This window comes from Pleurodeles waltl, chromosome 3_1 (assembly GCF_031143425.1).
Source record: "Pleurodeles waltl isolate 20211129_DDA chromosome 3_1, aPleWal1.hap1.20221129, whole genome shotgun sequence".
In the NCBI taxonomy this organism is placed as follows: Eukaryota; Metazoa; Chordata; class Amphibia; order Caudata; family Salamandridae; genus Pleurodeles; species Pleurodeles waltl.
Window position 1 is genome coordinate 391,965,987 of NC_090440.1, and position 13,298 is coordinate 391,979,284.

At 44.5% G+C, this 13,298-nt stretch overlaps 1 protein-coding gene across 1 annotated transcript in view; it reads left to right on the forward strand.

Moving 5' to 3' along the window:
- The window catches only part of TMC3 (transmembrane channel like 3), a 627,915-nt gene that overhangs the window by 412,722 nt on the left and 201,895 nt on the right, over positions 1-13,298 (forward strand). Inside the window, exon 11 of the mRNA XM_069222582.1 lies at positions 13,118-13,227. Within this exon, the coding sequence (XP_069078683.1) occupies positions 13,118-13,227 (110 nt within the window). The remainder of the gene's footprint in view (positions 1-13,117; positions 13,228-13,298) is intronic.

The following is a 13,298-nucleotide window of genomic DNA, read 5'->3' on the forward strand; positions in this document are numbered from 1 at the left end:
GATGTTTATGAGCTTAAGTGCATGGATGGTTAAACCACCCTATTTACCCATAGTTAAAGCACAAAGGGAGTAATACACCTGGGGTTCTTCCCCATGTTGTGAGCCCATTGTGAAAGCCTGCTGATTATCAGTCATTAAGTCGCACATGAATTGTTCTTTATTGACCTACTTCCATGTGATTCTAACACCCTTCACAGAGAAAAATCTATTTGCCACTTGAAACCTGTACCTCTGGTTCCTCCATGTCGGCTGCAAGACATGGGGATAACGAATTATGATCACTATTGCTTAATCAGTTATCTTGTACTCTATTTGAAGGGGGAAAAGATCCAGTGAGAGTAACATAAAATCATTATTACTACTATTTCCACTGTAAATTGGAGGTAAAGGAGTTGATGGCGGCTTATACTCGTGTGCAAAAAACAATTCTTTAGACATAATGGGCCTTTTTTGAGCTTCCCAGTATGGTACATGTCTACAGTGTGTCAGCTTATTCCCCTCTGCATCCTGTAAACTGAAGGTTGAGGAAGTGCTTGAATTGCAAGTTTGCCTATCGACAGAATCAAAACCACCTTGTTAGGCTTTTCTTAGAGGCCTTTGATATGTGTCTCAAGGTCATCTATCACACTGGATTTGGACATGTCAAAAATATTATAACATAAATTCATCAGTAATAGGTCAAATGATTCCTCCAATTTGTAAAGTAATAACTCATAAAAAGCGGAACATTTTAGCTGCTTGATGACCAATTTGGTGAATGTGGGTGGAATCAGATTTGTTAAACCTCCTTTAACTTTTCCCGCTGACAATGAGATTGCAGGGGTTCAAAATGAATAATAACCATTTATACAGCACTGTTCGGTTGCCCAGGGCTTCTGCCAGAATATAACATAACAAATTACTAAGTTCAATCAATTTGGATTCGCCATATTGGATCGGAACCATGTATGTATGTATGTATGTATGTATTGAGTATTTATAAAGCGCATTCCGGCCCGAGGGCATCGAAGCGCTAACTGGGAGAGGCAGAGTCAGCTAACAAGGGGACTCCAAGACTTATTGCGGAAAAAGCCAAGTCTTGACCAGTCTCCTGAATTTTAGATAATTGTGTTCTTGCCTTAAATCCAAGGGTAGTGAGTTCCAAATCTTAGCAGCCGCAATGGTAAACGCTCTATCTCCCCACTTCGCCTTCTTAGTGCGGGATGTTTGAATTCGATAGGCAGAGGCAGATCGCAACAGCCTATTGGGCCTGTACCATTGCAGCTTAGTGGTTAGGGCTTTAGGCCCAATCCCATGGACAGCCTTGTGAGTGATGCAGAGAGCCTTGAAAGAGAGCCGCTGGGCTACCGGAAGCCAATGTAAATCTCTAAGGCACCTCTTAGCAGAGGCCCCACGAGGCAGTTTCAATAATAGCCTAGCCGCAGTGTTTTGCATCAACTGTAGCTTATTCAGCGATTCTTTATCCAAGTTGAGCAGAAGCGCATTCCCGTAATCCAATTTGGAAATGACTAGAGCCAGAGTGGCAGTAGTTCTGCAGGATTGTGGAATAAAAGGAAATAATTTCTTTAATTTCTTCAAAGTCCACATACATGTCTTGATTATCTGGTTGACCTGAGGTTTGAACGACAATTGATCGTCAAACAATAATCCTAAATTTCTCGAGGTAGACCGTGGTACAGGGAGAGTGCCACACTCTTCAGGCCACCAGATGGAAGACCAGTGTTCTCTCCTAATCCCAAAGCACAGAATCTCAGTCTTTTCACAATTTAGTTTTAGCCAATTGGCCTTCATCCAGTTACTCACTGCTGTCATACAAGCGTTGAAGCGGATGGCCACTTCCTCCATGTCTTCGTTAATAGGGATAATAATCTGAGTGTCGTCTGCATACAAAGTAGGGATAAAACCAAAAGAGCGAATTAGCTCTGCCAGCGGTGCCATGTACACGTTAAATAACGTAGGGCTGAGGGAAAAGCCCTGAGGGACCGCACACGGCAAAAGGTAGGCTGGGGATCTAAAATCACTGCTGCTAACTGTGGCCCACCTATCTGATAGAAAGGATTCAATCAGCTTGAGAGCCTGATCTCTAATGCCTACCTGATGTAGACGGTCTAGCAGAATATGAGGGGCAATGGTGTAAAATGCTGCCGACAGGTCCAATAGAACCAGAAAGACCCCCTGCCCCTCATCAACCAATCTGCGTATGGTATCGGATGATCACCCTTACATTTGGTTAGATGTGTCTATTAATGGAACTAGGAAGATCTAAAATAAGTTCTTTGCTTTTATTCCCCTGTGGGCTAAGGACATTATCAGTAGAGTTTGACAGTCAGTCCATCTGGTCCAAAGTGGCCAGAACTACAAATCTATAGAGGTTGGTAAGTTGTACAAGGGGTTTAGGTTCAGGTCACCAGTTCTGTCATTGAGTTTATGAGACTCAGCAGGTGCATTTGGAGGAACATAAAAATATCCTAGGGACTGAGCCTTGATGCATCCTGGCTTATAAGTTATTGTGTACAAACAGTGGAGTAGAGCATGAGAAAAAGATGTAATTTTAAAATTGACAAGCACACAGTCCCCAGACAGATCCTTTGCTTGAATCCCAGCCCATGCAGCTCTTCTTACAAAGAAAATCTAAGCATGAAAATCACATGCCCATTCAGTGTGATTCCTAAACCAGAGGACAAACTATATTTTTATAAAGTCACTTTTCCAATATCGTTATCAAAAATGTACTTTCATCATGCAATTAGATTGTTAAAACTAAGCAGGAAGTAACATTCATAATTTTGCTTGCATTTTCTCAAGTGACCATGGCCCTCATTATGACATTGGTGGTAAATCCCACTTACTGCCACGCTGACGGCCGCCGACTTATCGCCGCCGCAGCGGATATCCGTTCACCATATTATCACACACACACACACCAATATGTCAGTATTCAGCCAGATACAAAAATCCGCCAGCCCAACGGTCAGTGATAAACTGGCGGTATCAAAACCCACACCGTTACGCCAACAGAACAACGCCCACCACATTATGACCCACGAATCATCACGGCGGACATTTGATGGCGGTAAACCATTGGCAGTACATACTGCAGTGCTCAAAATGGACACACACAAACAAAGCAACACCACAATGGGCAATTCAAACAAGACACACATGACACCCACACACATACCACACCCACACACCCACACCAATATAAAATACACATCCACATTACCCACAACCTTCTACAATTACAAACCATTGGCCAGGGTATCATGAACCCAGCCACGCACCTCAGCCACACAGTCCACGGGCAGAGTCCTAACCGCACCCACTCATGGTGGAAAGGGATCCAGGCCACATGTCCTGAAGGGGAAAGAGCCTGCACCAGCCACCCTAAAGGGGAAGGAGCCTGCCTCAGCAGGCAAGAAGGGAAGGAGCCTACACCTGCCACCCGAAACGCCAAGTAGCCTACACCTGCCACCCGAAAGGCCGCGGAGCCTGCACCAGCAGGCAGGAAGGGCAAGGAGCATGCAGGCAGGAAGGCCAAGGAGCCTGCACCAAAAGGCAGGAAGACCAAGGACCTGGACCAGCAGCTGTGACAGAGCCCCCACCACCAACCATGGTTGTGCATCCGTCTGAGATTGCAGGGGATGTGCAGGAGCCTCCCCCCACCAGCAGCACCACCACTGTGCATCCCTCCGAGGGTGCAGGGGATGTGCAGGAGCCTTCCCCCACCAGCAGCACCACCACTGTGCATCCGTCCGAGGGTGCAGGGGATGTGCAGGTGCCTCCCCCCATCAGCACTACCACCACAGTGCAGCCGTCACCGCCAGCGGACGCAATGTAATCCTGCCTCCATGGGCTGCTGTGCGGGGTGCCCCCTCCAGAACCAGTGGGCAACACACCCACTCGAGAGACTGTGGCCCATCACTCCCAAGGACCAAGAGAACAGGGTATGTTGCTCCCTCCAGAGCCAGTGGGCAAGACACCCCCTCGACAGACTGTGGCCCATCACTCCCCAGGACCAAGAGCACAGGGCATGTTGTCCCCTCCACAACCAGTGGGCAAGACATCCACTCGACAGACTGTGGCCCATCACTCCCAAGGACCAAGCACAGGGCATGTTGCCCCCTCCAAAACTAGTGGGCAAGTCACCCACATGAGAGACTGTGGCCCATCACTCCCCAGGATCAAGCACAGGGCAGGTTGCCCCTCCAAAACCAGTGGTCTTGTTTAATCTCGTGGCTGAGGTGCCCCCATCCCCCTGAGGTGCCTGCCTATTTACCAACTGATGCCCCAGCAGTCTTCTCTCCATGTTGAAGCAGGTGACAAGTGGGGCCTTGGGCTTTGGCCTGTGGCCATGTGGCCCCCACAAATTGAGGACTGGACTGTGTCTCTTTATCTGAAAATGGGTATATATCTGTTATATTGCCTAACTTATTATTTCTACTGTGTTGATCTTATTACAAACACTTTGGTGAAATTGTTTTGTCCTTGCATTTTTCAGCTGTTTTAGGGGGGTAACTTGCTTTCTTGGGAAGCTGGTTGTGTGTATGGGGTGTCTGTATTGGGTGTGTGTGGTGCATGTGTGTGTGTAACTGTCGTTCCCCCCCCCACTTGTGTGCTAGGCGGCTGTACTCACTGTTGTCATCTTCGTCAGCGTTGGTGTTCGTGGTGGAGCGTAATGTAGAATATAATTGGAAAAACATGCAGTTCTTGTTCCATGGCAGCGTTGTTCTTCCCTGTGTCTCCAATGGTGAGTCGTTTCACTTCTGTGCAGTGTTTCCACCATGCTTTTGATGTTGTTGGTACTGCACCGGAAAAGGTGGCGGTTTGCATGGTCATAATATGATGGGCGGCTACCGCCGTGGTGGCTGTTGTTTCTGCCATGGCGGTCAGTGTGGTACATTGGCTGTCTTTCAAAGATTTTTCGCCATGGTCATAATTTAGCGGTAGTTACTGCCAGCCTGTTGGCGGTATTACTGCCACTTTATCACCGACCGCCAGGGTCGTAATGAGCGGCATTGTGTGGGCTAGTAATCTCCATACACTGGCATGCAACAACAACACCCAATAAATGAGTTTCCAGTGAGTGCTTTTTCTTTCAAAAAGGCAAAGTACATTTATTACACACACTACTAAATACTACACATTAATTTACAAATATGTGATGTAGGCAGATGAAAATTCCTTTGGTGACATTTTAAAATTACATTTGATCCCTTGTGGTTCATGACCCCCCAAAGTGACATAATCCCCCGTCAGTACTAGAGAGAACATCACAATATAAGGGAACACCATTTTAGATAAACAAGGCATATTGGCTTTATTATGGGTTTGCCATATCAATAAATAAGGCAACCCTATTGGCTTTGTCAAGATGTCACAGCATTATAATATAAGGCAAGCCTATTGACTTTGTTAAGGGGTGTAATGGAATAAGGCAAACCTATTTAAGTCGTCAACGGGTCACCATATCAATCTATAAGGCAAGCCTATTAGCTTTGTCACAGAGTCATCAAATTAAAGTATAAGACAAGCCTAAAACAGTAGGCATCTGATAGGATTTACCATTAAAACCAATCCCTCATGCCAATTATAAAAACACCAAAATTATCACAAATGCATTTGTATTGAAAACAACATGAGGTATATGTCAGAGTCTTTCTTCTGCCACTTCAAGCCACATAGAAATGCAGTCATAAGACCCACCACGAAGGGTTCCTGCACTCCAGAGCTGTAAATGAAAAGTTGTAGCCCAGGAAAATGCTTTAAAAGTGTTGAAAAGGTTTTCCTAGGCAATGTGTCCTGTGACCTTGGAGACTTAAGGTTAGTGTTTCACTTAATTTTTCCTGGGGTGCTGCTGCACTCCCTGCAGCCCACAACATCACTTTTCAGAAACCGTGGTGGTGCCTCTGCCCCTCCTGGAGGCACCAGAAAATATTGATAGAAAGTAAATAAAATCTCCTGCAAAGCATAGGGCCCTCCTTGCCTGGAGTGTTTATTTTGATTAGTTATTCCTGCTGCTTTACCTGCAAGAATGGCATTGTGTCACTCATCTTTTTCTTTGTATTTTTCTTTTTTTTTTTTAAGCTGGGCTCCCCATTCAAACCTAGCACACCCGCAGCCTTCGTTCATGCTGGGGTGGCACTGAGTGCCCACTCCAGTATTCTTCTCTTACTGGTGCAGGAGCTGACAGATGCACTTCCCACCCAAGGGCAGGAGTTATTTTAAGGCCCCTGGGGGCAAAGAAGGATGGGCCTCCACGGATATTTCCTCCCATAGAATGATTACCATTAACAATGACCTGACACACAGGGGATTGGCCTTCTCCTGGGGTAATTTATGAAAGTATGGTGAAGTGCCTCGCACCCATTCGCCGATGTGGGGATGTTAAAAAGGGCAATCTTTAGGTGTGAATATTTCGGGGACTGTTGGGCCGATTTCCTTGATCTTGTGTTCATTTGCTTCTGAATGTGAGCCTTAGCCACTTGGAGTAGTTTCAGGAAGCCTCTTGATCTCAAAGAGGCACATTTTGTGGGAAGCTGGCTTTCCTGGCTTCCTGTGCCACTCTTCTCCTTTCCTAGCTCCTGGTGCTCCTCTCCTGCTGGTGGTGACATATTGCACAGCTCCCCTACTCCTAGCTAGCAGAGCTCCTGCCTTACCACATTTTTAAATACCAGAGCCTCCTGTCTGCCTTGAAGGCCACTTGGGGTAGCAGTGGAATCCAGGTCGCCCCCCAATTGATCCTCCAGGGGCCACATGCATAAAGGGCCAGTACAATTGGCCATTGGTCCTGGTGGTCAGCTGCAGGCAAATACCTTAGTCCAGCAAGGGGGTCAGGTGGCTTTTCATTTCAGCTATCCATGATTCTGGTGCACTTGTTGATAATTGTGAGTAGAAAGTTCTACATGCCAATTACTCCTGACCAATCCTAGGATACCACATTATCCTTCGACCCCTGTCCCAACCCTCCTGCTCAGCAGTCTGGGACAATTAAATATGGCAGAACTCCCCTTTCCCTGGGTAGAACTCCTGTGCCCACCCAGAGGTGTTGTCATGGAAATGAGCTGCCCCTCTTCTGTGGTCACTCTAAACCAGTTCTGCAGGACAAAAGAGAGGGCAGGCCCAGGTGTCAGTTGTATTTGCCTGTGACAGGGAAGGCTTCTTTGAACTTAATCAGGTTACTAGGCAGAGACTGCAGGCCCTTCTCTCAAGGAGGGAAACTCCCTTCACACATCAAAGGTCCTTTGTCCACTGTCCGGGAGCCTTACACATGTCACTATGGGAATCCATCAGCAATGATATGACACTGAAGACTTGCAGAAAGGCTTTTTGGGTTTACGGAAGGAAAATGATAACTTTCTAAAAGTGTTATTTCCAAAATAGTAAATTAAAATTCAACTTGACCATTAGGCTGGACATGCAAGCACTATTAAAATGAGTCCTCGATTAATTTATCTGACTGTTAGCAATCTAATGAATTCCTCCTTGCTAATATCATGTACCCTGCCTCCATGCGGCTAATAGGAGTAGGAGTGATGTATTAATTTTTATTTCCAGAGTTTTTTTCAGGCTTTGCATGGGTGCTGCACTGTGCAGCACACATCCCAAGTGAGAAAAGTTTGTCAAAGTAGGTTATTTCAGCAGGTTGAATTTGCAATTAAAAAATGCAACCTTTGTGCAGTCACTGGCCTGTGCATGATGGAAGTTTCTCCCGCACAGCGTGCACCCATGTTTGCACTTGTGTGCCCACAGGTTCACATGTAAACAGCCCACTGCCCCTTATCCTAACTTTGTCACAGTAGCCATAGCTTAAAAGGAGGATTCTGGTGGTTAACATGCACAGTCTAATTACCATGAAATTATTGCGAGTGAGTCTCAGGGAATGAGACTCACCAATAGTAAAGATAAAAAAACTGGATCTTCACAAGCAAAAAATCCTTGTCAGACTAAATGGGCGGAACCATTTGCGCAAGTTCCTTTTCCCATTCAAGGAATGTGCATAAGACATTCAGTGGAAACTAGGCTGTGCTGGAGCCCTGGACAAAGTATTGACTCAGGGGTGGAGATTACTTTTGAAGTCATGTGAGAATAGGCATCATTTGGGAGTCGCCAGTAGTTGTAATGGAGACCCTTGGCAATGCTCATGTGACCACTGGCACTGCCCCTGGGATGCCTAGCATCAGAGGGGAGGAAAGGCAGCACCAGAAACAGAGCAACAGGGGCAGTTTGCTGTGCAAATGCTCCCGAGTTGCAGAAAACAACAGCTGCTCATAGCAGCACCATTTGAGATTGTAAAAATTACAGCATGCAACTGTTACAACTCAGCCTGCTCATCCAAGGTGTCTCCTAACAGTACAGTCACTAGTAGGGCCTCCCATGCCCGGAGCAGCCTCAAGCATAAATAAAATTGCCTTCACCTGAAGTCTTTCAGTATTGGTGTTGGTATTCGACCCAGGACTGCAAAGGTGAAAGAGTTGTGCCATAAAGTGTTCCACTGCTGCCCAAACACTTGTATTTCTTCTGGGTAACCTTCTGCAATGATACACATTTCTGCACACAGTGACAGTGAGTTATTATTTGCAGTATATTTACTGACATTTTGGGCCAGCTTTGTGTTTCAGAAGTGACGCTAATCAGTACAAAGTGTTTTTTTTAAATGTACTTTCAGTGCAAAAACGTGTTTTGCACTTGAAAGTTGCCTGAAAGTAACTCAAAACAGTGCCTAGCGGTGTTTTGCTGTACTTTGCGCCAAGGGGATGTACCATGGGCTGTACACGGACATTCCCATGCAACCATTCTTGTCTTTTCTACTCAAAACCATATCTACTAACAGAAGTAGACTGGGCTTTGCAGCTGAAATTAATGCTGTTTTATTTTTTGAATTATCAAGGAGAAACATATTTATTTTGAGAATCATTTCGGGCTTTGCGTAGTTGCTGTGCTGTGCAATACACATCCAAAGTGAGAAAAGCCTTAAAGTTTGTCAAAGCATGGTATTTTGTACTAGAAGGGCAGACCTCAAGTACAAATCCTATGGTGGACATGACAGACACCAGTGTGGGTATCACTAGGCAGGCTGACTCTGCACCAGCCCTGGGGAGAGAGCAGGACAGCACCGTATCCTAGTAGATATGACACTTTCCTGCTCCTTATCCCTTATATAACACAGCATGGAATATTTGGCTGCTGCACTTTGTTGCAATCCATTTTAAAAACTATACCCCTATTTTCTTAAAATACAACTTCAGATATTTTAGTCACTTCACTTTCATTCAAGGTGCTTGTCATTCTCGACATAGGAGACACAAATTAAAAAAGACAGCTTTATTTCAGATGTAAGGGAGAAATTGAATTTTTAGAGGGCTGTAGGTCTGTTCAGTGAGTGTGCATGGAATAGGACACACTGATATAGGTCTTGATGAGGCATATGGCAAAGTTGCTTGTAGGTCTCAGTGCTGCTGTTACTTGCTGCATGTTAGGATAGAGGAATATAAAAGAGCTACATGTGTGTCTCAATAATGCAAGAGGGGTTGGTAGACGCTGCATGTCAGAACTGATGTGTATGTCTTCACTACGTGTGGGTACCAATGCAGGAAGAACAATATGTAAAGGCTGCATGTCAGGACTGAAGTGTGTTGTAGCACTGCTGATGTGATCCAGTACTGTTTGCAGGTTAATAATGAAGTATGGGAGAGCTCATGTGTCTCCCAGTACTGGAATCCCAGTGGGTGGGTGTGCATGTCAGGATTAAGGCGTATAAAATATCTACTTGTGTGTACTTGTACTGGAAAAGCAAGCAGTAGGTGGGGTATGCTTCAGGTAATGTGTTAGATATTTGGCAGAGGTGCATGTGGTCCTGGCACTCAAACATCAGTGCATGGATGCTGTAAGTCGGCTCTGTAGTGTATTGCAGAACTGCATGTGGGCCTTAGTACTGGAGTACAGTGGTGAGTGCTGATGGTCAGGATTGAAGTCTGAGGCAGGGCAGCATGTGGTTCCCAGGACTGGAGTAGTAATGCCGGTTAGTGTTGGAAAAACCTTTCAGGTAGTCTGGCACTGTCACAGGACAAACAAATGGCTGCACTCACTGGATCTTCCAAGCTGGCCCATCTGTTCACGCCAGACTGCCTGAAAGGCCTTTTCAAAACTGGGAGTGACGTGCAAGTACATTGGGAATGTTTGTTGGATATGTGTTTGTGGGACAAAGAAGTAATGGCATAGGATGGAGTTCTGCAGGCCAGGATTGAGGTGTTCTGTACACCTGCTAGTGCTCTCAAATACTGGTGGGACAGTGGGTGGGTGTTGTATGTCAATAACCAGGAGTATGGTAGAGCTATGTATGTGTAACAGTAATGGAAGACCACTGCAATGGACGTTAACTGGGGGTCACTAGGGAAGCAGCTGCGACCCCTGGATTCCCCATTGTGGCACTAGCCACTGCCCTTGTCACATCTGGCTTCAAAGGTACCAGGACAAGAACCCAAACAGGGCTTAAGGATTTGTGTTAAGTTTCTTTTACTAGTGCCCCTGCCTACATCTCAGCAACATCATGTCCCTTTATAATGCAGATTTGTGAGTCAAAGGAAATGTATCCCCTCTGAAAATGCATAACTTCAGTGCCTGTATGCATACCCACTCTCCATGTGGAGAAGAAAATGCTTAAATCAGTGACCGGATTTTGCTTGGCAAAGTATTATTGTACAGCATCATTTTAATTTAGCTTTGACTGAAAAGCAACGTGAAATGATTACTGGGTACAGACAGTCACAAAAAAATGTGAGCAAATCAAAACAATCTCACAATCTAATTTCAGAATTTATCTTTTTTTTTCAAAATTACTGAATCGCAAATACTTGGCTGCTACTGTGCATAACAAATTAACCATTCACTAAAACAGTTCTTAAGAAGCACTATTAATTGAATAGGAAACAAAAACATTATTTCTCTACTCCTTAAGTGATTAAACCATGCATAGTCCTATAGTTATGTAATTAGAAATAGGTGACCCTAGATTAAATCACAAATTTATCATACGAAACAAATATTTTAGAGGTTAAGGATAAAAGTACGAGGCACTTAAGCAAACATTATTGCATTAAATTCTCTTACTATGAAGATATTCATCCTTCGGAGTCTAGTTACTAACCTTGTATTAAGAAAGGCTGAATATTGAAGAGCAGAACTGACGTTGTTTGCCAGTGTTGCCCCACACCGTCCCTACATTTGACAGCAGTTAAAATCTGAGTTACCTGATGGAAAACTCCGCAATCAGAGATCTGAGCGCCTAAGATCTACATCTGAAACCCTGAGATAGTAAACTTTAGTAACCAGAGGACCAAGTCTACTGCCCAAAGCTCAGCCTGTAACATATGTTTAACCCTAGGAATAGCTGTGTTGTCTAAAGTCTCCAAATCTCCTGAACATTATGGCTACATCTGCTGTCCAAAATCTGCAAGATCTGGGTACCTTAAGGGATAGCTCTGTTCTCTTGCTGGAACACTCTGGGGTAGGCCTGGGCCTGAGCATTTGAAATTATGTTTGGACATTTGAACCAATGCATGAATATATGATGACTGTGTATAGGCAATGCATGCTACAACTGGTTATATCTAGATGTACTTATGCATGCAACTGCTGTACTACTGCATATAATAGCTGACCCGGGCATAGTCTGGCACTGCATTAACTGATATGTGGTTAAAACTAAAATACACTTTTACAAGCTTGCAGAAATTTCTAGTGATTTTATTGATCTTGCACTTGTAATTTATTTGACATGAGTGTTCCCAAGTGTAAGGTCATGTGACATAATTTCCATTGGTAACAAGGTGGAGATGAGACTTGAGACGTCTTTTCCTGTGATGTCATCAGGGGGTGAAAGTGCATGTGATTTCACTTCCACTACACCTGGCATTTTGGTGAATCAACGCAAATGCATGTGAGTTAAACTGTGAGGACCTGTTATAGAGGCCCAAATTAGGAGAGATCTTCGCTTACCTACAAATAGGAATAGCTATTCTGGATTTTGAGGACATGGAACCCTGAGTCAATACCGATTTCACAAACTATTTGCTCAGGAAAACAGGGCACTGTGTTACTGTGAAACTGTCGGTTGGAATTGGCAAAGTCATCAATCGTTTTGGACTTAACCATTAAAATATTCTTCTTCTCTGACTCAGGGGGAGAATTTACCAGGGCCTGAAGAAAGCAAACCTATCCTCCTGCTGGACTGAGTAATTTATTCCTGCCAGTCAGAGTGCTGTTAAGAGATGTCTCAAGTGCTCTCGTGATCTATTGATGGTAAATTATGTTATAGGACAAACAGCAACAGACTCCTACAGTCTCAAAGGGATGCATTAAATCACGAATTTATAGGTACAGCCTCCTTACCCATGCAGAACTTTCATACTTGGGTTGAAGGGCCACTATACACCGAATAGAAACTGGTTGCCTGCCTGAAAAAATCCTGCAGGCTATTTGTACAAAAATGTTGGACGTAGAAAACTATATAACTCCTGCAAAGGGTTTGTCAAACATTACCTCAGTGCTTCAATTTCAACTTCAAGCTCTTTTTCTGGCATGAGGCCTTTGGGCAGGGAGTTCAAGGACAGAGTGGGACTGCTAATTCAACATATCCTGCTTTAAAGACCCCTTTCGAGCTACTGCTTCCAGGCTTGCACAACTGAAGAAATTCAACCTTCTCATAACCTACTGATAACTTTCTAATGGAATAATTTTGAGTTTGGTGGACTGAAAGCACAGATATACCCACCGTCCTTGAACGGAAGTCTAAATTTGATAGGTGGCCTTCTGCGAGGGTAGCAAATGCCATAACCTCCACTGACCTGTCCGCCAGGCTATAAATGACTTCCCAAGTCATGATTCAACCATTTTTTATCTGACTGCATTCCCTCACAGGTCAGACAGAGAGTGCCTAGGTCCCGGGCAATTGCAAAGAGGACACTTTTTTTAGCTGTATTGATGTTTGGGTAGTATTTACTTATTTATTTATTTATATAGCTATTTATTCATGTATGTATCTTTTTATTTACTTCGGGCTATGATACTAATGCTGGAATCCTATTGATGGTGGTGCATGCTAACTTTGTTTTCACAGGTGAGCGTTGTTGTGTCGCTAATTACCATGATAGCCCCATCTGCATTTGAACTTGTGGCAGCACTCGAGATGTACCACCCTAGGACCACTCTGCGGTTTCAGCTTGCGAGGTACAGGGATAACCAAAGCTACATACACTGAGTCTATATGATTACAGGAGAAGTAATAAACCGTTACATAT